The sequence below is a fragment of the Chlorocebus sabaeus genome, chromosome 20 (genome assembly GCF_047675955.1).
Source record: "Chlorocebus sabaeus isolate Y175 chromosome 20, mChlSab1.0.hap1, whole genome shotgun sequence".
NCBI classification, from domain to species: domain Eukaryota; kingdom Metazoa; phylum Chordata; class Mammalia; order Primates; family Cercopithecidae; genus Chlorocebus; species Chlorocebus sabaeus.
This window is the reverse complement of record NC_132923.1, coordinates 135129714-135157113: the sequence shown is the minus strand read 5'-3', so window position 1 is coordinate 135157113 and position 27400 is coordinate 135129714. Positions and strand designations below refer to the sequence as shown.

The following is a 27400-nucleotide window of genomic DNA, read 5'->3' as shown; positions in this document are numbered from 1 at the left end:
AGCTACTCGGGAGGCCAAGGCAGGAGGATCCCTTGAATCCAGGAAGGACCCAGAGAGATCTGGAATATTGTCTCACGCAACAGAAAGTGTCCTCAATACCGAATTGTGTTAAAATTCTGCGGGGGACTAACCATCAGAGAAACAAACTAAGCTTCCTGTCCACACAGAGCAACAGAGAAATCCTGCCTCTACAAAAAATAAAAAATTACCAGCCTGGCCACCATGGAGAAACCCCATTTCTACTAAAAATACAAAAATTAGCTGGGCATGGTGGTGCGCACCTGTAATTCCAGCTATTCGAGGGCTGAGGCAGGAGAATGACTTGAACCGGGGAGGCAGAGGTTGCAGTGAGTAGAGATCGTGCCACTGCGCTCCAGCCTGGGTGACAGAGCAAGACTCTCAGAAAAATAAATAAATAAAAAATCAAAATAAAAATTTAGCCGGTGTGGGCCATAAGCCTGTAATGCCAGCTAATAGGGAGGCTGAGGTGGGAGGATCACTTGAGCCTAAGAGGTTGAGGCTACAGTGAGCAGACATCATGCCACTGCACTCTAGCGTTAAAAAAACAACAGACAACCTAGCTCAAAAAAAAAAAAAAAAAGAAACAAGAAAAGGCTGCAGCCAGGCATGATGGCTCACACTTACAATCCCAGCACTTTGGGAGGCAGAGGCAGACGGCTTCCTGAGGTCAGGAGTTCGAGACCAGCCTGGCCAATATGGCAAAACCCTGACTCTACCAAAAGTACAAAAATTAGGGCCGGGCGCGGTGGCTCAACCCTGTAATCCCAGCACTTTGGGAGGCCGAGGCGGGTGGATCACAAGGTCAGGGGATCGAGACCATCCTGGCTAACATGGTGAAATCCCGTCTGTACTAAAAATACAAAAAAATTAGCCGAGTGTGGTGGCGGCTCCTGTAGTCCCAGCTATTCAGGAGGCTGAGCAGGAGAACAGCTTGGACCCGGGAGGCGGAGGTTTCAGTGAGCCAAGATCGCACCATTATACTACAGCCTGGGTGACAAGAGCAAGACTCCATCTCAAAAAAAAAAAAAAAAAAAGATGGAGAAACCCTGTCCTCTCTACTAAAAATACAAAAGTTAGCCGGGCGTGGTGGCAGACACCTGTGATTCCAGCTACTCCGGAGGCTGAGGCACGAGAATCACTTGAACTTTGAACCCAGGAGGTGGCGACTGCCAGGAGCCAAGATCACATCACTACACTCCAGCCTCAGAGAGCGAGTGTCTCAAAAAATAAAAAATAAAAACAATAATTATATATATATAAAAAAATCATGGCATCCAAGACAAGTCCACATGGCACCCAGCCTGCAGACAACTCCCGCCATCCTCCACGCCAGCCCGGGGGGCAGCTGATGTCTCAGAAGGGCCACTCTTCAGGGTTCTTCGCAGTGTGTTATCCTGAATGTCTGCTCTTTTCTTTTGAGTTGAGGCACGTTTGTTCAGTTTTAATTCAGGCAATTTTCAGCTGACATGAGTTTAACCCTAACCATGACTTTCTTGGTTAAGTCTAATGCTTTTGATCCTCCATCAATTCCCAGACACCAGGGGACACCACAGGCCCTTTGCCAGCACTCAGAGAATCAGTGCCTGGGCCCTTGCCTCTCCCCAGACCCCACAGGACTTTGAGCCCCGGGCCCCGGGCTGCTGGCACCCCTCAAGTGCCTGCCAGGGATGGTCCTGGGCCAGTGAGTCAGGACAAGGCAGTGATCTCGCCTAGCAGAGCCTCAGCACTGTTCTGTTGTGGAAGATGGAGGGAGGGCGGAGATTTAGCAAAGCACCACACCAGGGAGGACAAGCCTCCCGGAGCCGGGGATGGTGAGGGCAGGGCAGGATGCTGCACCACGGACCGGCGCTGGCCGGAACGCCTGGTGGTTCATCAGCGGGAAGGTTGCACCCACCAACCCTCCACTGAACCATCACCCACCACACACCCTCGCCTCCCTGCTGGGCTGGGTGCACAGACCCTTGGGGCATCTCATGGTCTAGGAACTCCTCTTAAGCTGGGCTGAGTTTGGCCCACATTTCTGCTGTGGACACATCCATCACCAAGACAGCTCCCGTCCTGCCAGCGCCCCCAGGTTGCCGGGGCCCTCACCAGCCCCTACAGGGCAGAGCAGGTCTGGCTGCTTCCCCAGTCCAGCTGCACGGGGACCTTCCACGTGGTTAAATGTCCACACCCTAGGCAAAGCCTGAAGCACACACTGGATCCGGACAGACGCGTGTTCCCTGCGGGCAGAAACAAGACGGCAGTCCCTGCCGTGGAGAAGCCACACACGTCTCCCAGGGGCTGCAGGAAGTATAAATAGCACCACTCGTAGGAATGAAAACACAGTAATGAAAACTAGAAAAATAAGCCCCACAGGAAAGACACTCAGTGTGTGGCCTGCCAGGCACAGGGAGGACCCCAGAGGCCACAGAGGGAACAGCAGCAGGGTGAGGCCCTGAGCAGATGCGCTGGGCAGTTTCTCCCCAAATCACAGCCCCCAGGCTGCTTTTGTTGTGCTAAAATCAGCAAAAAATGAATTGAGAAGTACAAAGTCAATTTAACTTGCAATCAAATCTACCTACGTGTGTGCGCCAGCTGCACCAAATGCGACCTGCACACTCAGGTTTCCCGGAGCCCATCCCCGCTGGTCAGGGAGGGGGGCCTGGCAGCTGCTGAGCTGGGCACTGCTTCCTGAGCTCCCATCCTGCCCGCCAGCCTTTCTTGACCAGGGTCCCAATTCGTGGACACCAACGGCCCAACCTATCTCTGCCCCAAACCCACGTGAGACACAGCGTCATGTCCAGGGACATCCTGAACGTTTTGCCCATCGTCACATCACCCTGAGGGCCTGAGGGAGGGTGGCAGGGCCTGAGGCCTGTGCTCACCCCACACAGGCAGGGCCACTCCGGGCCACCCACCACCTTTCCCAAGAACGGCCCGGTGTGGGCAGCCCAGTGACTCAGATCCTGTCCATAAAGCAACACAGCACAGGAAAGTCAGTCCCTAAACTCATCAGGAACCTTCCATCTCAGGGGATCCCCAAGCAGGCACCCCACATCTCCCACTAATGTATCAGCAACTCCCCTGGAAACAGAGTATGAAGCTGACCAGCGCTCCGACCTGGCACACTGCCACGAGTGGGCAGCAGCAGATGCTCTGGAGGGTGCCGGCTGCACCAGGGCAGGCCACCTCATGCTGGCCGCGTGGACGCGGGGCCACAGATGGCTCTGCGAAGCCCTCTGCTCCCTCAACGGCACCTGCACGGGGAGCTGAGGCCACTTCAAGAGGCCCTGGGAAAACCGGAGAACTAGCCTGTCCCATTTTCTCAAAGGAAACCACTCCCCACAAACTGGTACTTACGGAAGTGAGGCTCTGCAGTTTCTGTGACGGACCCTGTGTGGCCTCCTCCTCAGGGACCAGGGTGCTGGCACTGAGGTGAAACGTCAGGGAGCAGGAACCTGCCTGGGACCCCCTTCGATTTTGGGGCCTCCTGAAAAATGATCTGGTGTGACTGACAGCACCTTCTACCAGGGTCTTGGTGCCCCACGCCCAGAGGGTACTTCTTCCTGAGCCCCCAGCTCAGTGCCCGAGCTCCAGGGCAGGGCCATCTGCCTGCAAGTGACCGCTCTCTATGGCCCTCAGGACAGCGTCTCCTGCCTGAACTCTTTCAGTCAACCTGAAGAGGAAGCCCCACAGATGGCATCACCACACACTGTCTCATCAGACTGAGGCTTAGTAGACTTGGAGGTAACAAAAATGGTGGACTGGTCGGGCGCGGAGGCTCACTCCTGTAATCCCAGCACTTTGGGAGGCCGAGGCGGGTGGATCACTTGAGGTCAGGAGTTTGAGAACAGCCTGGTCAATATGGCGAAACCCCGTCTCTACTAAAAATACGAAACTTAGCCAGAAATGGTAGTTAATGCCTGTAATCCCAGCTACTTGGGAGGCTGAAGCAGGAGAATCGTTTGAACCCAGGAGGTGGAGGCTGCAGTGAGTCGAGATCGCGCCACTGCACTCCAGCCTGGGTGACAAGAGCAAAACTCGTCAGGAGATCGAGACCATCCTGGCTAACACGGTGAAACCCCGTCTCTACTAAGAAAAATACAAAAAATTAGCCGGGCATGGTGGCGGGCACCTGTAATCCCAGCTACTCGGGAGGCCGAGGCAGGAGAATGGTGTGAACCTGGGAGGCGGAGTTTGCAGTGAGCCAAGATCGCACCACTACACTCAAGCCTGGGCGACAGAGTAAGACTCCGTCTCAAAAAAAAAAAAACAAAAAACAAAAAACAAAAACAAAACAAAAAAAACTTACTTTTTAAAGTTTTCAAGAAAAAGTTCTTAAATTGTGAATTATTCTCCAACACAAAACCAGACTAAACCCGAAACACTCTAGTTGGAGGAAAGCCGATCTTTGCACTATGGCCCCGTGGGGTCTGCAGCTTCACTCTGGACAGAAACCCTGGATCTGTAACTGCAGCCTCACCCTCAGCACTGCTGTCAGCTGAGAAGGGTCTCCGGCTCGGCCTCTCTGTGCCCCCTCAGCAGAAAGAACATAAGAGATTTCTTATCTCTACCCTAGAACGTTCCAGTTATTTAGTTATTAAAAAATAGTGGCCGGGCGTGGTGGCTCAAGCCTGTAATCCCAGCACTTTGGGAGGCCGAGACGGGCGGATCACGAGGTCAGGAGATCCAGACCATCCTGGCTAATACGGTGAAACCCCGTCTCTACTAAAAAAATACAAAAAAACTAGCCGGGCGAGGTGGCGGCGCCTGTAGTCCCAGCTACTCGGGAGGCTAAGGCAGAAGAATGACGTAAACCCGGGAGGCAGAGCTTGCAGTGAGCTGAGATCCGGCCACTGCACTCCAGCCTGGGTGACAGAGCGAGACTCCGTCTCAAAAAAAAAAAAAAAAAAAAAAAAGTAATACAGTGGTTGTTTTACCAGGAAATTCAGCTTCGGAAGACAACCTTTAAAAAAAAAAAAGTTGTCGGCCGGACACAGTGGCTCATGAAGTCAGGAGATCAAGACCATCCTGGCTAACATGTTGAAACCCGTCTCTACTAAAAATACAAAAGATTGGCCAGGTGTGGCCGGGCGCGCTGGCTCATGCCTGTAATCCCAGTGCTTTGGGAGGCCGAGGCCAGTGGATCGTGAGATCAGGAGATTGAGACCATCCTGGCTAACATGGTGAAACCCTGTCTCTACTAAACATACAAAAAAAAAAAAAAATTAGCCAGCGTGGCGGCGGGCGCCTGTAGTCCCAGCTACTCAGGAGGCTGACGAGGAAGAATGGCGTGAACCTGGGAGGCAGCGCTAGCAGTGAGCCGAGACCATGCCACTGCACTCCAGCGTGGGGACACAGCCAGACTCCGTCTCTGTCGGATGCACTGGAGCAGGCCCCGTCTGAAGGGCGCTGGCAGCGTGACATTCTCCTAACAATGCAGCTGAACTGTCTACTGAAAAACGGAGGGTAAAGACCCCATCCAGAGACCAGTGGTCACTACGGACTGTCACCGGGAGGGTAAAGACCCCATCCAGAGACCAGTGGTCACTACGGACTGTCGCCGGGAGGGTAAAGACCCCATCCAGAGACCAGTGGTCACTACGGCTGTCACCGGGAGGGTAAAGACCCCATCCAGAGGCCAGTGGTCACCACGGACTGTCCCCGGCAGGGATCCTCCTGGGGACCACCAGGCTATGTCAGTGGTGAGAACTCAGCAGGTTTGGGGGACGTGAGGTGGCCACGGAGACCACGGATCAGCGGCCAGGGCCTCTGAAGAGAAATGAGGAGGTCGTGCAGCCCCAGGGAGAGGAGCCGGTCTGAGATTCACCATCAGCAAAAAGCGAAGCTGAGCACAAGGCAGATTGGGACCACTCAGGGGTCCCCACGAGCCCTCGCCGCCCACCCACACCCATATGACGTGGCTGCTCTTGGGATAAACCACCCAGGGCCCCGAGGTGCCAGGACATACCAGGAAACGCCCCAAACACAGCTCGGTACAGCTTTCTTTACCAACATTTTCTCCTTTCACTCCTTAGGGGCCTTAGTGGGACCAGAGCATCCCGGGGAGTTAGAATGAGCGCAGCTGCCCCCAGCTGCCCATCCCACAGGAGAGCCCAGAGAGGCCAGGGCCACACTGCCCTGCTATGAGGCCCAGGCCCCTCTCGGAGTCATGGGGGACATGAAAGGGTACCCACAGGCACTGCCATGCCGGTGTGGCTGGCACCAGGGACCACACACTGTCCCACCACGGCCTGAAGAAAAGCCATGTCGGGTGCAGCATGCTGGCCACAGGCACTGGGCCATCAGAACAAGAGCCATGGCTAGCCCAGCACCATCTTGGGTTACCTGCTGCCGGCGCCAGCCCCACGCACCCCCAACCACCGCCCTCAGCCTCTCCTTTGCAAACCGTGGCTGGTAGCAGAGACTTCCTTGACATCAAGTCTCCTGAAGGTGTTCCTTGCTCCGTGGAAGCCTTGGTCCTTCCCCGGAAGGCCACATCATCTTCCCTGCACCTATGACTCCTCCCAGAGCACGCCAAGTGCTGCTGCCCCGACAGACACACCCACAGGGGGGATGGGACACACAGGAACATGCAGAACCCGACAGCCGTGCCCCTGCCACAGACACAGAAGACTCCCCACATCAGAGGGGAGGGCAGAGGCATCAAAGGTCAGGTTAGAGCTGGGTCAATCCGTTTCCATGGCAAAACACAAAGCACCGCCACAGGAGGCTCCGGTCTCTGTGGTCCTGGTGCGTGGCAGGGATGAGACAGCCTTGGCAGCGCTGGTGGAGCTCCCGGGAGCCTCACTCCAGGGAGGACAGAGCTGCAGCTCAGCACAGCGACTGCCCAGGGCGCTGACCCAGATGCCAACAGCCTCGGCAGCGGCACCTCGGCCAAGAAAGGAAGAACCAGTGCTGCAGGGCCAGGCAGCGGCTGTGGTATGCCCGTCTGGAGGGAGCGTCGTGCATGTGGGTGACAAGAACACCCAAGCGTGCCACACGTGTGGACAGCAGCTCCGAACGCAGGATGGGGTGAGAACGGCAGGTGAACCGACCATGGCTGTGCAGAGCGCTATGCTCTGGGACCCCTGAATGCACTGCGATCCACTCACCACCCTATGTCACAAGCTTGCCAGCTACTGCTTCCACAGCAGCGTATCAAGAAATACATTTGGGCTGGGCACAGTGGCTCGTACCTGTAATCCCAGCATTCTGGGAGGCCACGGCAGGCAGACTGCTTGAGCTCAGGAGTCCAAGACCAGCCTGGGCAACATGGTGAAACCTTTCTACTAAAAATGAAAAAATCAGGGCCGGACGTGGTGGCTCACGCCTGTAATCCCAGCACTTTGGGAGGCCGAGGCGGGCAGATCACGAGGTCAGGAGATCGAGACCATCCTGGTTAACACGGTGAAACCCCGTCTCTACTAAAAATACAAAAAAAATTAGCCGGGCGCAGTGGTGGGCGCCTGTAGTCCCAGCTACTGGGGAGGCTGAGGCAGGAGAATGGCGTGAACCCAGGAGGCGGAGCTTGTAGTGAGCCGAGATCGCACCACTGCACTCCAGCCTGGGCAACAGAGCTAGACTCCATCTCAAAAAAAAAAAAAAAAGAAAAATCAGGCCAGGCGTGGTGGCTTATGCCTGCAGTCCCAGCTACTCAGGAGGCTGAGGCAGGAGGACTGTTTGAGCCCAGAGACATGAGGCTACAGGGAGCCATGATGGTGCCACTGAACTCCAGCGTCAAAGACACAGCAAGACCCTGTCTCAAAAAAATAAATTCACTTGAGGCCAGGCGTGGTGGCTCACTCCTGTAATCCCAGCACTATGGGAGACCAAGGCAGGTGGATCACTTGAGGCCAGGAATTTGAGACCAGCCTGGCCAACATAGCAAAACCCCATCTCTACGAAAAATATAAAAAGTTTGGCCGGGCACGGTGGTTCACGCCTGTAATCTCAGCACTTTGGAAGGCCAAAGCAGACAGATCACAAGGTCAGGAGATGGAGACAATCCTGGCTCACACAGCTAAACTCTGTCTTTACTAAAAATACAAAGAATTAGCCAGGCCTGGTGGCATGCGCCTGTAGTCCCAGCTACTCAGGAGGTTGAGGCAGGAGAATCACTTGAACATGGTGAAATCCGTCTACTAAAACTACAAAAAATTAGCCAGACATGGTGGCAGGTGCCTGTAATCCCAGCTACCGGGGGTGGCTGAGGCAGGAGAATCACTTAAACCCGGGAAGCGGAGCTTGCAGTGAGCTGAGACCACACCATTGCACTCTAGCTTGGGCAAAAACTGTCTCAAGAAAAAAAAAAAAATTCATTTTGATAGAGAATGCTTTTTGGCAAACCACAGAGGCTGCACAAACAGAACTCAGGAACCCCCGGAAAAGGTCTCATGGCCATCTCTGGAGCTGCTGGGCACCCAACTGTAACCACAGCCTCAATGCAGAGCCACGCAAGGCTAAGGCCAGCTCTGGGGGGTCCACCACGGCCTTGCGTCTGCAGCCACCATGAAACCACTTTGCAAACAGCATCTCACCTTGTGCAGACTAGGTGAAAACTCACAGGCTTGTGGGTCCAGGCCCTGGGCTAGCTCTTGAAGATGACGGCACAGCACAGCTCTATTCTGTCCAGACCCTCTAGTGACCACCAGCAACTACCTCAGCCAATCAGCTCCGTTCTACCTCTGCCATCTCTGATGAGCAGAGCAGGCCAGTATCTCTGGCCTTACCTGAAATATCTTAAGGCTGTAATTTACATTTTAGCATAAATGCTTTTTTTTTTCGAGACAGAGTCTCGCTCTGTCGCCCAGGCTGGAGTGCAGGGGTGCGATCTCAGCTCACTGCAAGCTCTGCCTCCTGGGTTCACGCCATTCTCCTGCCTCAGCCTCCCGAGCAGCTGGGACTACAGGAACCCGCCACCACGCCCAGCAATTTTTTATATTTTTTTCTTTAGTAGAGATGGGGTTTCACCATGTTAGCCAGGATGCTCTTGATCTCCTGACCTTGTGATTCACCCGCCTCGGCCTCCCAAAGCGCTGGGATTACAGGCGTGAGCCACTGCGCCCGGCCGGCATGAATGTTTTTTTAAAACCCAAGATCAGTTTCTCTGGGAATCGGTGTCTAGCTTAGGAACATATTCACTTGTTTGACAAATACCTTCCCAAAATGATTTTAAAACACAGCTGCTGCCTATAATCCTAGCTACTTGGGAAGCTGAGGCAGGAGAATCATTTGAACCTGGGAGGTGAAGGTTACGAGATCATGCCACTGCACTCCAACCCGAGCGACAGTGCAAGACTCAAACAATAAAATAAAGGCCGGGCGCAGTGTATTTTTGCATCTAAAAATACAAAAAAAAATTAGCTGGGCATGCTGGCAAGCGCCTGTAGTTCCAGCTACTCGGAGGCTGAGGCAGGAGAATGGCATGAATACGGGAGGTGGAGCTTGCAGTGAGCCGAGATCGTGCCACTGCACTCCAGCCTAGGTGACAGAGTCAGACTCTGTCTCAAAAAAAAAAAAAAAAAAAAAAAAGATCATTTCTGGGCTGGGCATGGTAGCTCACACCTGTAATCCCAGCACTTTGGGAGGCCGAGACAGGTAGATCACATGAGGTCAGGAGTTGGAGGCCAGTCTAGGCAACACAGCAAGACTCCATCTCTACAAAAAATACAAAGAAGAGCCAGGAGTCTCAGCTACTCAGGAAACTGAGGCAGAAGGATGACTTTAGCCCGAGAGGCTTCAGTGAGCCTTGATCACACCATTGCACTCCAACTCCAGCCTGGGCAAGACAGTAAGACTGCCTCTTTTTAAAAGTTTCAGCGGGGCACGGTGGCTCAAGCCTGTAATCCCAGCACTTTGGGAGGCCGAGGCAGGCGGATCACAAGGTTAGATCGAGACCATCCTGGCTAACACGGTGAAACCCCATCTCCACTAAAAATACAAAAAATCAGCCAGGCGTGGTGGCGGGCGCCTGTAGTCCTAGCTACTCAGGAGGCTGAGGCAGGAGAATGGCGTGAAACCAGGAGGCAGAGCTTGCAGTGAGCAGAGATCGTACCACTGCACGCCAGCCTGGGCGACACAGCGAGACTCCGTCTCAAAACAGTAAGTAAATAACTAAAGCTTCACATCAGCATTTCCTTTTTGGGAATTATACTATTTATCTGGATTAGCATATACACATGGGGCTGGACAGAGTGGCTCACACCTGTAATCTCAAAACTTTGGAAGGCCAAAAAAGGTGGATCACCTGAGGTCAGGAGTTTTGAGACAAGTCTGGCCAACATGGTGAAATCCCATCTCTACTAAAAATACCAAAATTAGCCAGGCGTGGTGGTACGTCGCACCTGTAATCCCAGCTACTCAGGAGGCTGAGGAAGGAGAATCGCTTGAACCTGGGAGGCAAAGATGGCAGTGAGCCGAGATCATGCCACTGCACTCCAGCAGGGGCGACAGAGTGAGACTCTGTTTCAAAAAAGAAATCTACCAAATTTTACTCTGAGACAGGGAAATGTCCACAGGGAAGTGGGCAGATACAGAAGTTAACCTAAAAGACAATGATTTCAGAGGACGGACATGAACAAATAAGTAATTTAAAACACAGGCCAGGTGCAGTGGCAACCCCTGTAATCCCAGAGCTTTGGGAGGCCACGGAGAGCTCATCACTTGAGGTCAGGACTAGCCTGGCCAACGTGGCGAAACCCTGTCTCTACTAAAAGTACAAAAATTAGCCAGGCGTGGTGGCACACGCCTGTAACCCCAGCTACTCGGGAGGCTGAGGCAGGAAAATCGCTCGATCCCAGGGGGCGGAGCTTGCAGTGAGTCAAGATCGGGCCACTGCACTGCAGCCTGGGCGAGAGAGCGAGACTCCATCTCAAAAAAAAAAAAAAAGCCGCTGGGCATGGCATGGGCCTGTGGTCCCGGCTGCTGGGGACGGTGACATGGGAGGATCACCTACTTGAGTCTGGGACACCCAGGCTGTAGTAAGCTGCGATAGCACCACTGCGTTCCAGCCTGGGCAACAGAGAGACATCCTGCCTCAAAACCAAATAATAATAATAACAATCCAAACCCCAAACGTAATTAGAAAAAACTCCACAAGAGAAGGACGAACGGTATGCCAGACACAGGCTTGGTCTCTAGCTGCGCAGCCAGACAAGACCCAGGAAATTATTCGATACATTTGCGTTTCACAGGAAAAGAGTCACGTTAACATTTAGAGCTACACATTTACTTGCTTTTGAAGACAAGCGGTTTTGCAGTTCGTAACACAAAAAGCTAGTAAACCTTCACTAACTGAAATACACACAAGATGAACTTTCTGTAGGATCCTGTGAGACTCCCACACACTTTCTCATGCGGCTGAATGGGCTGCCCTGAAGCGAGAGGGAAGTGTCCAGGTTGGTGTCAGCCACCCCAGCCCTCCTTTCAGAACAGCCTCTCCCTCCTCCTCTACCTTCTGGGCCAGCGGCTGTTGCCTGGACCCCCTGACTGAGCTGAATGACACTTCATTAGGTCAAACTGGCCATTCATTAACTTAGAAACAGAAGTCACTTCTCTTCCCCCGCAAAGGCACTCCAAGCAAGCTTGGGATGGCTTACCCAGACTCCTTTCAATCAAAAATGAAAGAATCCCGCAAGAAAGTTCATCTATGGAAAGTGGTGTCAGTGTAAAATGAAAAAAAAAATAGAGAAGACTCTGCACGTGACCCTGGGAGCGAAGCTCAAACCCCTCAGGACCCCAGGCGTGAAGCTGCTCTACTCCACGTGCCACTGAGGCCGAGCGAAGAAGAGTCACAGCAAAGAAATCTGGGACTGAGAAAGTTCCACGCACACTCCGTGAAAGAACAAAAGGCTGTACATAAACTGGACAGTGTGGAATGGGTGGATCTGTAACACAGGAGGCAGCTATAGGCACTGGGTGGGGAATGGGCAGCAGCAGCTGAAGGCCCTGGGAGACCAAACTGCCTCAAAACCAATTGTGGTGATGGCTGCAACTCCATGAATGTTCTGAAACCCACAGAACTGGACACGCAACTCGAGGAAGTGCATGATTTGTACATTTTATCTCAAAACGATTCTGGATAAAATGGTCAGTCCGTCCAACAAGAGAACCTGCACAGGAGAGAGTTCCCATTTGTCTACGAAGGTCAGGGGAGCTCAGACCCCCCTCCCTGGTCCATGTATATATACTACCACTACTACTATTATTACTTGAGACAGAGTCTCACTCTGTCGCCCTGGCTGGAGTCCTGGGGCAATCTCAGCTCACTGCAGCCTCTGCCTCCTGGGTTCCAGTGACCCTCCTGCCTCAGCCACCCGAGTAGCTGGGATTACAAGTGTATGCCACCACACCCAGCTACTTTTTGTACTTTTTTTGGAGATTTCATTCTTGTTGCCCAGGCTGGAGTGCAATGGCGCAACTTCAGCTCACCGCAACCTCCATCGCCCAGGTCAAGCAATCCTCCTGTCTCAGCCTCATGAGTAGCTAGGATCACAGGCATGCACCACCATGCCTGGCTAATTTTTAATTTTTAGTAGAGACGGGGGGTGTCTCCGTGTTTGTCAGGCGGCTCTCAAACTCTCGACCTTGGGTGATCCACTCGCCTCGGCCTCCCCAAGTGCTGGGATTACAGGCGTGAGCCACCACACCTGGCTTTTTGTACTTTTAGTAGAGACAGGGTTTACCCTGTTGGCCAGGCTCGTCTCAAACTCCTGAACTCCGGTGATCCACCTGCCTTGGTCTCCCAGCATTGGGATTACAGTTGTAAGCCACTGCATCCAGTCCCATGTATATATACTATTAATTCTCAAAAGGCAATGTCGATACAGGCCAGGTGTGGTGGCTCACGCCTGTAATCCCAGCACTTTGGGAGGCCGAGGCGGGCAGATCACGAGGTCAGGAGATTGACACCATCCTGGCTAACACAGTGAAACCCTGTCTCTACTAAAAATACAAAAAACTAGCCGGGCGTGGTGGTGGCGCCTGTAGTCCCAGCTACTCAGGAGGCTGAGGCAGGAGAATGGCGTGAACCCGGGAGGCGGAGCTTGCAGTGAGCGGAGATTGCACCACTGCACTCCAGCCTGGGCGACAGAGTAAGACTGTCTCAAAAAAAAGAAAAAAAGAAAATGTCGATACGAAACTTTTTAAAAAAGAGACAGTCTTATTCTCTTCCTCAGGCTGGATGGAGTGCAACGGCGCAATCACAGCTCAATGAAGCCTGCTGGGCTCAAGTGGTCTGCTGCCTCGGCTTTCTGAGTGGCTGTGAGACCAGAGGAGTGTCCACCACACCCACTTCAATTTTGTGTTTTTTGTAGAGATGGAGGCTTGCTATGTTGCCCAGGCTGGCCTCTGGTTCCTGGGCTCAAGTGAGCCTCCTGCCTGGGTCTCCCTAGGCTGGGATTGCAGGCGTGGCCCCTGCGCAGGGCCTCATTTAACTTTACAGAGAGTTCGCATCCCAGTGCTGCAAACCTGGACTCGCGCCCTCCAAAATCCCCAAGGGAGGTTTCAGAGGCAGCAAGTCCTTCCACCCCTCAGGCTCACTTCTGGCTTGTGGGGAAAAAAACAATCAGCTATCTATAGCCAAATACAGACAGTCTCTAACTTACTACGGTTCATTGTATGATTTTTTGACTTTAGCATGGGTTTACCAGCAGGTAACCTCACAGAAAGTCAAGGAGATTCTCATTAAGAAATGAAAGCTGAGCAGTGGCTCACGCCTATAATCCAAGTACTCTGGAAGGCTAAGGTGTGAAGATCACTTGAGGCCAGGAGTTCGAGACAAACCTGGGTAACACAGCAAGACCCATATCTAAAAAAATAAATAAATTAAGTATTACAATACTAATAGGACAACTGGCCAAAATTTATTGAGGACTTTAAAACACCCTGTCTCAGGCTGTGTGTGTGCATCTCCTAATTTAATTATCAGAAATTCTGTGAGGTTGGTACGCATAGAGAAACCCAGGCCCTGGCCACGAGGCAAGTAGGCAGATGGCAGAGGTGGTAGGGTCCCCCTCGACCCCGGCCCTGCCTCTGAACAAGTAGCATTTTCCTCCCAAGTCACATCATCCTTTTTTTTTTTTTTGGAGACAGAGTGTCACTCTGTTGCCCAGGCTGGAGCGCAATGGCGTAATCACAGCTCACTGCAACCTCCGCCTCCCAGGTTCAAGCAATTCTGCCTCAGTCTCCGGAGTAGCTGGGATTACAGGCGTGTGCCACCATGCCTGGCTAATTTTTGTATTTTTAGTAGAAACGGGGTTTCACTATGCTGGCCAGGCTGGTCTCAAACTTCTGACCTCAAGATCTGCTTCCACTGAAGTTTGAAACCCCCTCTTGCTTCCACTGCAGTCTACAGCCATGACTTCTGCCAACACACTGGCTGCTGGGGGGCAGATTTGCTTTGGGGCTCTCACTTGCAAGTTACTTCCCGCAGGCCCTCTGCCCCCATCGCTAACCAGGAAACACTATCGGGGTCCTCCCGACCTGCGTATCTCAACACCCCTGAGGCCCCACCCGGCATCATGCTGATGTCCACAGGGAACAGCCTGGGGACTTCACTCCTTTCCAGGCCGAGGGCAGCATGTGGAAGAGCTTTAGCTAAGTGGCAGGCTCACCATTCTGCACCTTTTGCCCCCTGAGCGAAGTAAGCAAGGCGACGAAGGCACGCTCCTCCCAGCACCTCCTCAGGGGCCACCACAGGCGACGGTTTCCCACAAGAGGTCCCCAAGGCAGAGCCTGTGGCTGACAATGTCCCAGCGCCACCCCCGTGGCCACAGCACCCCCGCTGCCACTCCTCCCCCCACTCCACACCTAGAGCGCACGCAGCATGCGGGGCTCTTCTGGGCGGATGCTTCCTGGGAGACCGCCAACCCCTACAGTCCCTCTGTAAAGGAGGAGCTTCCAAATTCTGGGACACTGGGCTCAGCTCCTTCTTCTAGAATGACCAGAGACAGGCTCATTCTCTCCCTATAGCAAGTCCTTCCGGATGAGTCTGCTGAAGCTGGACTCAGTCCTTGCAGAACGTGGCAAGTACCTCCCAGGTCCAGAACCCAGGAGGTCACAGTGGGCTGACATGAAGGGCTGAGCTTACACCAATCAAGGGAGTGTGAGGACGTGCATCACTATCTGCTTTTCTTTCTCTTACTGAATACAAGAATTTAAAAATGAACAGTGCTAACTGAAGAGTAATTTTCAAAAACAGGATCTCAGGGTAAGCTTCATGGCACATCAGAGTTTAATGTGAATCATGATATGAGACAAAAGCCTCCGCCAGGGCGACGGGAAGACCCAGCCCTAAACCAGACTCTCGGAAAGGGCTCTGTGGTCACCCATCGCCGTAAGGCTCAGGAGTGGAGACAGCACGGACCGGGAGCTCGCACAAAGGTATGTCAGGAGAGCCTCCTTTCCGAGGAGCAGCCCGACCTGCTCCGTCCTCCTCAGCCCACGACGGGAGCAGAGCCACGTTGGAGCTGTGCTCCACACGGGGTGGACGAGGACACGGCCTACTGACAGTTCCTCAGAAAGCCTCAGGGAGGTTTCTCCACACGCGGGGCACCAGGGCTTCTGCAGAGACAGGGGCAGCAGGACGTGCTGCTGACGGTCCCCCGGGACTTACATTGACTCACAGTGAGCCCACGTCTGCCACCAGGATGGCTCCCAGCACCATGGCACCACAACCACCACACTTTCCACTGCGGCACGCCCAGATGGCTCAGCAGGCAGGCCGGGCTTGGGAGCTGACAGCAGATGCCCTGGACTCTGCCCAGTGTCCTCACCCACCACCTTTTAACTGTAACTGACAGAGGACAGCAGGGAGGGCAGAAGGTGCAGTGACGGCTAGGATCCAGTTCTAAGTTTTGCTAGAAAGACCTTCAGGGGCCCTTCCTGGCTACCTAATTAATCTACCTGTGTATAAGAATTTTTTTTAGCTCATTAAAAATTGCAAGAGGCCAGGCATGGTGGCTCACGCCTGTAATCCCAACACTTTGAGGCCGAGGCGGGTGGATCACGAGGTCAAGAGTTCAAGACCAGTCTGGTCAAATTGGTGAAACCCTATCTCTACTAAAAATACAAAAATTAGCCAGGCATGGTAGCGGCTGCCTGTAATCCCAACTACAACGGGAGGCTGAGGCAGAGAATTGCTTGAACTTGGGAGGGGGATGCTGCAGTGAGCTGAGATTAAGCCGCTGCACTTCAGCTTGGGCAACAGGGTAAGACTCCATTTAAAAAAAGAAAAAAAAACAAGGTAACAAGAGTAGGGCCAAGCACGGTGGCTCACGCCTATAATCTCAGCACTTTGGGAGGCTGAGAAGGGTGGATCACCTGAAGTCAGGAGTTCAAGACCAGCCTGGCCAACATGGTGAAACCTCATCTCTACTAAAAATACAAAAACTAGCTGGGTGTGGTGGCGCGCACCTGTAATCCCAGCTACCTGAGAGGCTGAGGCAGGAAAATTGCTGGAACCTGGGAGGCGAATGCTGCAGTGAGTCTGCAGTGAGCCAAGATCTCACCACTGCACTCCAGCTGGGGTGAGAGTGAGACCCTGTTGGGAACGGGTGGGGATGGCAAGAGTGCCAATATGAAGACAATGTTGGGCGAGGGCAGGAATGGCAACAGTGCCAACATGAAGACAAAAGGTTGTGCATTTGACGCCTCATTCTCTTTCCATTTGGAATACGTATGGCCTCCGTTGTGAGAACTACAAATCACTCACTATAACAAAAGGAGATCCAGAAACTTTTCATTAGCATGGGGGTGACCATGAAATGCCTGGTCAAAAACCTGGGCACTGATTGTCATAACCATTATGCAACTGGTGTTGCATCCATCAGAATCTATTTGAATACTCTTCTCTCTACAGGAGTCTTAGTGGCAGACCAGTCTGCTCTGTGTCCTCCCGAAATGAAGGAACGTTCTCTCCCCTTATTTATTCTAACAGCTTGGGTAGCAAGCTCGGCCCTCTTCTTTATCTGACCCTCTAAGGACCTCACCAGATGTGTGAAGCAGCCCGGTGTGTATCAGACATGCACGCATGCACGCACACACACATATGCACACACACCTACCTGGCAAAGGAAATAAAGGGGCAGCCCTGAAGTGTGAAAAGCAATGGGATTTTGTGGGTTCCACCTCCTCACCTAAGCATCCCTGGTTCATGCTATGTCACAACCCTCTGCTGGACCACGCCAATGTGAACCCCACACCATGTCTGTGCGCCTCACCACGCCTAATGCCATGGGTGGCACTGGAACTAACCCGTGGACGATCCGATGTGCACCAGGAATAGAAACCAAGTTCTCGCAAAGACAGGAGGAGCCAGTGTGTGCACTGCACAGGGTGACACGCCTCCTGTGCCCGAGCCACACGTAACACCTTCCAGGAAGGGCCACACGGGGGGTTTTTAAAGGGCAACCCGCTGGGATACAGTTCTTTGTCTTTCCTAAGAAGATCATTGTACATCTGGTCATATGTGGTTTTGAAATCATAAACATTGGGCTTGTCGGGAGCTGGTCCTGGAAGCTTCACGTGAGTCCCTGTTCCAAAGGATCGGACGCTGAATCCCCGTTTGCTGAAAGACAAAAGGAGAGAAAGAGTCACAGTCACACTAAGACACAAAACTCCAAAAGCAAGGGATAGGAAATGGGAAAGAAAGAAAATGAGTAATTTCATTGGCTCATAGTAGAGAACATATCTTAAAATTTTTAATCTAGGCTGGGCGTGGTGGCTCGTGCCTGTAATCCCAGCACTTTAGGAGGCTGAGGCGGGCAGATCACGAGGTCAGGAGATAAAGACCAGCCAGGCCAACATGGTGAAACGCTGTCTCTACTAAAAATATAAAAATCAGCTAGGTGTGGTGGTGACTGCCTACAACCTCAGCCACTTGGGAGGCTGAGGCAGGAAAATCAATTGAACCCAGGAGGCGGAGGCTGCAATGAGCTGAGATCACGCCATTGCATCCAGCCTGGGTGACGGAGCAAGTCTCCATCTCAAAAAAACAAAACGAAACAAAACAAAAAACTGAATCAAGTTAAATATTTAAAATATTTTGGGCCAGGCATGTATCCTAGTACTTTGGGAGGCCGAGGTGGGACAATCGCTTGGGCCTGGGAGTTTGAGACCAGCCTGGGCAACACAGCAAGACCTTGTCTTACAAATAATTTAAAAATCACCCAGGCATGGTAGCATGTGCCTGTGGTACCAACTACTCGGGAGGCTGAGGTGGGAGGACTGCCTGAGCCCGAGCAGGCTGTAGTAAGCCGAGATCATGTCACTGCACTCCAGTCTGGACGACAGAGCAAGACCTTGTCTCAAATAAGTAAATAAAAATTCTGTAGCAAGTTGCACAAAAGCAACCAAACCAGAACTGACCATTACAAAGCCACATCTGAACATCAGAGCTTGTTTAAGGCTTTACTTTAAACTGAAAGGACTAACTGATGTGGACTTGGGGAAGATTTCATCAGAACATGTTGGCCATCGACCAACGTCCTGGCTTTGGAGGATCCAAGTTCACAGGATTCCTAAGGGACTTGTAAAGGTCCAACTACCCGCTCCACCACAGGAAACTGTCTCTCCCAGTTTCCCAACATCCCCACGATGCTGCCACCATGGGAACCGACACCCAACACCCAAAGGAGTCCCACAGGCTCAGGGGTGCTGCAGGCAGAGAACAGACGCTGCAATGGGTCCGACGGCGCTCGCACGTCGGGCTTCCTAGTCACAGGTGAGGAAACTGACCAAATGCTTTTCCTAATCAACTGGAGAAAAGAGCTGAACAGGAAACGTGTCAACTGCCACCAATGAGCTCCAGTTCACACCAGGAGAAAGATCGTCTCCAAACGCTGATGGAGTGCAGGTAAGATCAGAAAATTCTTCCGTCGGCCGGGCGCGGTGGCGCAAGCCTGTAATCACAGCACTTTGGGAGGCCGAGACGGGCGGATCACGAGGTCAGGAGATCGAGACCATCCTGGCTAACGCGGTGAAACCCCGTCTCTACTAAAAAATACAAAAAACTAGCCGGGCGAGGTGGCGGCGCCTGTAGTCCCAGCTACTCGGGAGGCTGAGGCAGGAGAATGGCGTGAACCCGGGGGGCGGAGCTTGCAGTGAGCCGAGATCGCGCCACTGCACTCCAACCTGGGCGACAGAGCGAGACTCCGTCTCAAAAAAAAAAAAAAAAGAAAATTCTTCCGTCATCGCTGACAACCATACTTAAGTTTGTCACAAGTTGCATGAAAAAAGTTAGTTTGGCGCCGGGCATGGTGGTTCACACCTGTAATCCAGGCACTGTGGGCGGCTGAGACAAGTGGATCACCCGAGGTCGGGAATTTCAGACTAGCCTGGCCAAGAGGCAAAACCCCAACTCCATTTCTACTAAAAAAAAAAAAAAAAATTTAGCTGGGCGTGGTGGTGCACACCTGTAACCCCAGCTACTCAGAAGACTGAAGCAGGAGAATCGCTTGAACCCAGCAGGCAGAGGTTGCAGAAACTGAAGATCATGCCACTGCACTCCAGCCTGGGCAACAGAGCAAGACTCTGTCTCAAAAAAACAACAAAAAAAGTTTGGTACAGAACACGTGTTCTTTTAGAAGTCACAACTGATACTTATAATTATCTAAAAAATACAGACTTCTCATCCTAGCTTTATTTATAAATCAAAAAAGGTCTGCATCTGAAGGAATCTGCCTGGCGCAGGGCGCACACACACTTCCATTAACACTAAACTCCTCTCACAGGCCTGTCATCCTTGTTCAGAAAGGTGCCGCTGTTTCGCTCCTGAGCAAGAATGACACACAAACGCATGAGGAGTTCCACATTATTTTTAAAAAAAGAAAAGTAAGGCCGGGCATGGTGACTCACGCCTATAATCCCAGCACTTTGGGAGGCCAAGGAGGGGGTATCATGAGGTCAGGAGATCAAGACCATCCTGGCTAACATGGTGAAACTCTGTCTCTACTAAAAACACAAAAAATTAATTAGGCGTGGTGGCAGGCGCCTGTATAGTCCCAGCTACTTGGGAGGCTGAGGGAGGAGAATCGCTTGAAACCGGGAGACGGAGGTTGCAGTGAGCTGAGATTGCGCCACTGCACTCCAGCCTGGGCAACAAGAGCGAGACCCTGTCTCAAAAAAAAAAAAAAAAAAAAAAAATTTACTGACTGTTGAATGAGTAACAGTGTCACAAGGGAGGAAAACCTCAGGCAGAGGGGCTGCTGGAGTGTAACCAGCCTCTGTGTGGATAATGGGGCAACACCCAGCAAGTGAAAACCACCTGTGCCTTTGTCACAGACACTGGCCTCTAGAAACCCACCGTATGAACACACATGTGCCTCACAACGTGGCTGCCTCCAGGATGTCCGCTGCTGGCCTTCCACAGCCCCAGACGAACAGATAAGCTGAACTTCCATCCATGGGGTGCGACAGGCCATGTGGCTCCACACACACCTCCAAGGATGAGTAGAGGAAGCCACAGAGCCCGAGAGCACCCTGCTGCACTGCCACACACGTCACCCACGCACACATCGAGAAGCCGTCCTTGTCTAGTGTATGTGAAACACCTGAGTCCCCCGACGCTGAGGACAGTTGCATCAGTCCTTACATCCCTAGATGTCCCGAGCTACACAACCCGGCTCCCCAAACATCTACCACACACGGCCAGAAACGTGGAACCACGGCAGCAGCGATCCGTGGCTACAAACCCGCGTCCACGGCACCCGGACTGTGAAATAAACGTGAAAATGCTAAAATTAAAATTCCCGACATTCAGTCATAACCACAGATCCTGATGGAAACGTGAGGCTAAAGCAATAAAGTCAACTGTTGGCTGTGACTGAGAGGGTGACGGAGGCCCAGACACAGGGTACACCACAGGCAGCACACGTGAGAAGGAACAAGCCTAAAATGACTTCCTTACCAATTCAGACAGCGTACAATGAAATACTTTCCATCAAAGCACAAACAAGGGCCGGACATGGTGGTTCACTTGAGGTCAGGAGTTCGACACCAGCCTGGCCAACATGGTGAAACCCCGTCTCTACTAAAAAATACAAAAAATTAGCCGGGTGTGGTGGTGGGCTCCTGTAGTCCCAGCTACTCGGGAGGCTGAGGCAGGAGAATGGCGTGAACCCAGGAGGCAGAGCTTACAGTGAGCCGAGATTGTTCCACCGCACTCCAGCCTGGATGACAGAGCGAGACTCTCTCAAAAAAAAAAAAAAAAAAAAGCATGAACAAGCCCGTGATGAGCGTGACCACAGCAGCCAAAGGAGACAGCCTGTCTCACAACACTGACAGGAGCCCACCACCTGCTGGGCGTTCCTTTCAGCAAAGCCTATTTCAAAACAAAATGCAGTTTGTTTCTCCCCCAACAAAATGTTCACAAATGGCAAAAAGGCTATTTAGCAACAGAAGAACTGTTCTCCTAAACGAATGCAACTGGCAGGGCAGCCAGCTTGCGCCTCAACAGTGTTTCTTGGCCGGGTGCGGTGGCTCAAGCCTGTAATCCCAGCACTTTGGGAGGCCGAGATGGGCGAATCACGAGGTCAGGAGATCGAGACCATCCTGGCTAACACAGTGAAATCCCGTCTCTACTAAAAAATACAAAAAACTAGCCAGGCGAGGTGGCGGACGCCTGTAGTCCCAGCTACTCGGGAGGCTGAGGCAGGAGAATGACGGGAACCCGGGAGGCGGAGCTTGCAGTGAGCTGAGATCCGGCCACTGCACTCCAGCCTGGGCGACAGAGCGAGACTCCATCTCAAAAAACAAACAAAAAAAAGGCCCGGCGTGGTGGTGCACGCCTATAATCCCAGTTACTCTGGAGGCTGAGGCTGGAGAATCGCTTGAACCCGGGAGGCAGAGGTCACAGTGGGCCCCGTGATGGTTCCACTGCACTCCAGCCTGGGTGACAAAGTGAGACTCTGTCTCAAAAAAACCCCAAAAAACTATCATAAAGAAGCTGCCAGGTGGGCCGTGGTGGCTCACGCCTGTAATCCCAACACTTTGGGAGGCGGAGGAGAACGGATCAGCTGAGGTCAGGCGTTTGAGACCAGCCTGACCAACAGGGAGAAACCCTGTCTACTAAAAATACAAAATTAGCTAGGCGTGGTGGTGCATGCCTGTAATCCCTGCTACCTGGGAGGCCAGGAGTTCAATATCAGCCTGGGCAACACAGTAAGACCCTGTCTGTAAAAATAAATAAATAAGACCAGGCATGGTGGCTCACGCCTGTAATCCCAGCACTTTGGGAAGCCAAGGTGGGTGGATTACCTGAGGTCAGGAGGTTGAGACCAGCCTGGCCAACATGGTGAAACCCCGTCTCTACTAAAAATACAAAAAAATTAGCTGGGTGTGGTAGCACATGTCTGTAGTCCCAGCTATGCAGGAGGTTGAGGCTGGAGAATTGCTTGAACTCAGGAGGCAGAGGCTACAGTGAGCTGAGATCACGCCACTGCACTGGGCGACAGAGTGAGACTCCGTCTCAAAAAACAAACAAACAAAAAAACCAGAAAAACAAGAACAAAAAAAACCACAAAAACAAACAAACAAAAAAACTAATTGGTTCCAAGGGGACACTTTAATCCTTGGAGTACAAAACGCAGGAGGCTCTGTGGAAACGTAAGGCAGAGTTTTCCCGCACTGCCTGAAAACATAAGGACTCCCAGGACTGGCATTTGAAACAATTTAGTCTCAAACATCAAAGATGATCACCCCAGAGAACACTGATGTCAACACTTCTTATCACTTGGATTTATCAGGAAAATAGAGTTCAGGCTGATTTTCAATAGGATGAAATTGTTTCTGTTTCTGTTTTTAGAGACAGGGACTTGGTCTGTCGTCCACGCAGGAGTTCAGTGTCGCAGTCATAGCTCACTGCAGCCTCAACCTCTTGGGCTCAAGTGATCTTGGTCTCCCAAGAAGCCAGAACTATTAACATGTGCAACCACATGTGGCTAATTTTTTAAATGTTTTGTAATGATGGGGGGTCTCACGGTGTTGCCCGGGGCTCAAACTCCTGGGCTCAAGCAAACCTCCTCCCTCAGCCTCCCAAAGTGCTGGGACTATAGGCAGAAGAGCCACCTTGCCAGGCCCAAAATTTTTAAAAGCGGTGAGGCTCACTGATCAACTAGCTACTGTGCATGTTCAGTTAACTACAATTCCTTTTGACAATTTTATTTCAGCTTTCCTGTGCAGTTTTATGTAGTCCTACCCAACCGCATATACAATTTTCCTGCTTTTTTCATTTTCGAAGCTTTTCACAAACATCATTTTTAATACCTAAAAGACTTTCTAAATCTGACTTTCACAAGCTTTCCTAGCTTGTAACAGAAAAACACTATCACACAGATTTCCTAAATAAGTATTAAAACCTTCTAAATAAACCCAAACGAATAGGCATAGGCAAAGGACATAAATACGTAATTTCCAAAAGCAAAAATGCTCTGGGTGCAGTGCCTCACACCTGTAATCCAAATACTTTCGGGGGCTGTGGCAGGAGGATCGTTTTAGCCCAGATATTCAAGGTTGAAGCGGTGAGCTATGATCACAACACTGCACTCCAGCCTTACCCTGGCTCGAAAACAAACAAAAAAAAGTGAAAATGACAACAGACATAAATTCCAACTTCAATAAGGCCAAGCTAGAAAACGGAGACACAGAACACCACACCCTGCCCACCAGAGAGGCCATTGAGCAGGAGAAGTGGAGTGAAATTTCCTAAGAGTCTGGAGGATTTCCTGCCCCCTTCACCCCTGAGACCCCAGTCGTGATGTGCAAGGAAGAGCCACCTGCAAGATGGACACAAGCCACAAGCTGTGCTGTGAACCTGGGCACTCAGCACTGACACCACCAGCCTGTGGGTCTCTGTGGGGAACGCCCCCCCGAAATCGGACTGCCAAATTCTCCCATTTGACCGGGTTATTATAGAAAATTATTTGTATCAATAACGAAAGTAAAGCACCTCGTGACAAAAAAAGGAAACTACTGATGTTAATATTAACTATGGAGCAGACAACAGAATCAGAGCTTATCTCCCTGATGCATGCGTGAACACATGGGAGACAGATGGACACCAAAATGGTACTTCTGAGGAACCACTTCCATTTTCTACAGTAAGAATTTCTGCAACAAGCAGGCCGGGCGTGGTGGCTCACGCCTGTAATCCCAGCCTTTGGGAGGCTGAGACGGGTGGATCACCTGAGGTCTAGAGTTAGAGATCAGCCTGGCCAGCATGGTGAAACTCCGTTTCTACCAAAAAGAAAAAGAAAATGCCAGACGCGGTGGCTCACATCTGTAATCCCAGCACTTTGGGAGGCTGAAGAAGATGGATCACGAGGTCAGGAGATCGAGACCATCCTGGCTAACCTGGTGAAACCCCGTCTCTACTAAAAATACAAAAAAAAAAGGCCGGGCGCGGTGGCTCACGCCTGTAATCCCAGTACTTTGGGAGGACGAGGCGGGCGGATCACGAGGTCAGGAGATCGAGACCATCCTGGCTAAGAAGATGAAACCCTGTCTCTACTAAAAATGCAAAAAATTAGCCAGGCGTGGCGGCGGGCGCCTGTAGTCCCAGCTACTTGGTAGGATGAGGCAGGAGAATGGCGTGAACCTGAGAGGCGGAGCTTGCAGCGAGCCGAGATCGCGCCACTGCCCTCCAGCCTAACTGAGCGCGAATCCATCTATTAAAAAAAAAAAAGGCCGGGCGCGGTGGCTCACGCCTGTAATCCCAGCACTTTAGGAGGCCGAGGCGGGCGGATCACAAGGTCAGGAGATCGAGACCATGGTGAAACCCCGTCTCTACTAAAAATAGAAAAAATTAGCCGGGCGCAGTGGCGGGCGCCTGTAGTCCCAGCTACTCGGGAGGCTGAGGCAGGAGAACGGCGTGAACCCGGGAGGCGGAGCTTGCAGTGAGCCGAGATTGCGCCACAGCACTCCAGCCTGGGCGACAGAGAGAGACTCCGTCTCAAAAAAAAAAAAAAAAAAAAAAAAAATTAGCCAGACATGGTGGCGGCGCCTGTAGTCTCAGTTACTAGGGAGGCAGAGGTAGGAGAATGGCGTGAACCCGGGAGGCGGAGCTTGCAGTGAGGCGAGATGGCGCCACTGCACTCCGGCCAAGGCGACAGAGCGAGATTCTGTCTCAAAAAAAAAACAACAAAAAACAAAAAAACAAAAAAATTAGCCGGGCGTGGTAGCATGCACCTGTAATCCCAGCCACTCCGGAGGCTGAGGCGGGAGAATCGCTTGAACTCGGGAGGCAGAGGTTGCAGTGAGCCAAGATCGCGCTACTGCACTCCAGCCTGGGCGACAGAGCAAGACTATCTCAGAGAAAAAAAAAAAGAGAATCAGCAGATCACGAACACTTGACACTGTTTTTTTTTTGGTGGGGGGGTTTGGTCGCGAACTCTCGGCCTCCCAAAGTGCTGGGATTACACGCGTAAGCCACTGTGCCTGGCCCGTGTGACACTGTTAAAAAGAGAAAAAAAAAGAGGGACTGCTAATATTCCCAAGTTGCTCAGGAAAGTTATAGCTGGGCTGCGATAAGAGGAGTGAGATACTGTTTTCGTTTAAACTTCACGTAGGTAACTTTGGCGGGGGAAAAGCCGTTTCAATTGTGTCTTACTATCAAAGTTGACACATATACCAAATTTTCACTATAAGTAAAGTGGTCAGTTTCAGTTTGCTATGTAACTGAACAAACTACTTGTATCAAGCAGAAATAAACTTTCATTAGACAGATGCTACGCAAAAGTCACAAAAGACCAGTTAGCAGCGAATTTAAACCAGCAGAGCCAAACCAAATCCTCGTTGTATTCCAGAAACTACCGGTTGGAGGCGTTCCAGGAAGAGAGGATCTTTTGCAAAAGAAAACAAGAAGTAGCAAACACACAAATCCATGGTATTAAAAAAATAGACCGCTTTCTTATTTACAACATCGTTCTTTGCCGAGGTTATGTTGTGCGCGTTTCCAGCAAAGGCAGCCAACGACGCACACGAAATAACCACGATCGGCCGCCGCCGCGCAGCCCCTCACCTTGGCCGCTACCCTCGCACCCCTCGCCCGGCCTCGGGGAGCTCGAAGGACCACCGGACAGCGGGCGTCTCGTCCCGGAACCTGCCTTCCCCGCGATGCCCACCCGCGTATGGGCGCCGCGCGCTGCTGTCCAGCTGCCATCCCAACCAGCAGACCCTCGAGCGCAGCCCGGCCTCCTCTCAGGACGCCCGGCGCGGGCCAGGGGGAACCGGGGAGGAGGGCGCGCCGGTCGCCGGAGCGGAGCACGCGGGGCCAGGACGGAGCCCAACTACCTGAGGATGTTGTGCGCCTCCATGCTCCGGTTCTGGTTGCTTGAGCACACCACCGCCACCCGCAGCGGGGACGACGGCATGGCTGCGGCCCCACAGCCCGCGGCTCTCCCGCTTGGGTTCCCACCCCACCGCGGCGCTTCCGCGCGAGCAAAATGGCGGCCGCCGCGGCCGGAAGCGGGCGACGCGAAAGCGGCGGCGCAGCGTGCGGCGTCTGCGCGGCGGCCTCCCCGCCCACCTCGGGCGCCGGGCCGCGGACGGAGCGCAAGCACTGGCCTTCGGGCGCGCTGCGCTCGGCGAGGCCGGGGGCGGCCAACGCCGCGCCGGCCCCCGGCGTCCGCAGCAGAGACCCGCACTCCACAAGGACCGGCTGAGCGTCACGGCGCTCAGCGCCGGCGTCCTGACGTCAGCACCCCGCGCCGGCGCCTAGTGTGACGCGCGCCGCGCCGAACGCCAAGACGTCACAAGGTGTCGCCGCTGCCTTTGGGAATGATGCGAAGTGCTGCGCTTACCCGAGAGAGCATTGAGGACCGTTCCACGGCCCGGCGTCTTGTGTCCTGAGACGATTTTTTTGCGTTCCCTCAGTCCCCGTGGGGCCCATAGTTCTCACTTCTGCCGCCCCAGAGTCGTCGCGCTTCACTAGATCTACTCCCTCCGCTGTCCCGAAGAGCCACAGACATTCCCAATTCTGAGGCTCGCTCCCGTCCCGTGTCGCTGTTACCGTCCTCCGGCCCCGGCTCTTACAAGCAGGAGCACATCGCTCTTTTATGAAAGCCCTTCAACATTTAACGTTTAAATGCGAGGGCCGACCTGTGGCAGACCTGGCTGGGAGTGCACGTCGACTAGGGTCTTCCTCGCCTCGGGCTTCCTTGGAGAGGCCGCCGGCTGGTCTGAGATGTGGGTCAAGTTACAGTGTATCCAGTCAGCGCGAGTGTGTTGTCCCCCAGCGGTGCCTGTCTGCCTGGATGCGGCCTCACGGTGGGCAGTGGGTGGATGTTTTCCTGTGGGAGCGCCACGGACGGGAGAGGGAATTATCAACCTAATACCAGGCTCTCGGCCGGGCGCGGTGGCTCATGCCTGTAATCCCAGCACTTTGGGAAGCCGGGGCTGG

General features: G+C 52.7%; 1 protein-coding gene across 1 annotated transcript in view; it reads right to left on the bottom strand.

Annotated features, from left to right (window-relative positions):
- SSU72 (SSU72 homolog, RNA polymerase II CTD phosphatase) overlaps window positions 1-26674 on the bottom strand; it is a 33731-nt gene extending 7057 nt beyond the window's left edge. The window contains exons 1-2 of the mRNA XM_007980987.3: window positions 26293-26674; window positions 17429-17572 (exon numbers count right to left, since the gene is read on the bottom strand). Coding sequence (XP_007979178.1) covers window positions 17429-17572; window positions 26293-26372 — 224 coding nt within the window. The 5' untranslated portion in view covers window positions 26373-26674. The remainder of the gene's footprint in view (window positions 1-17428; window positions 17573-26292) is intronic.
- Window positions 26675-27400: the final 726 nt, after the last annotated feature.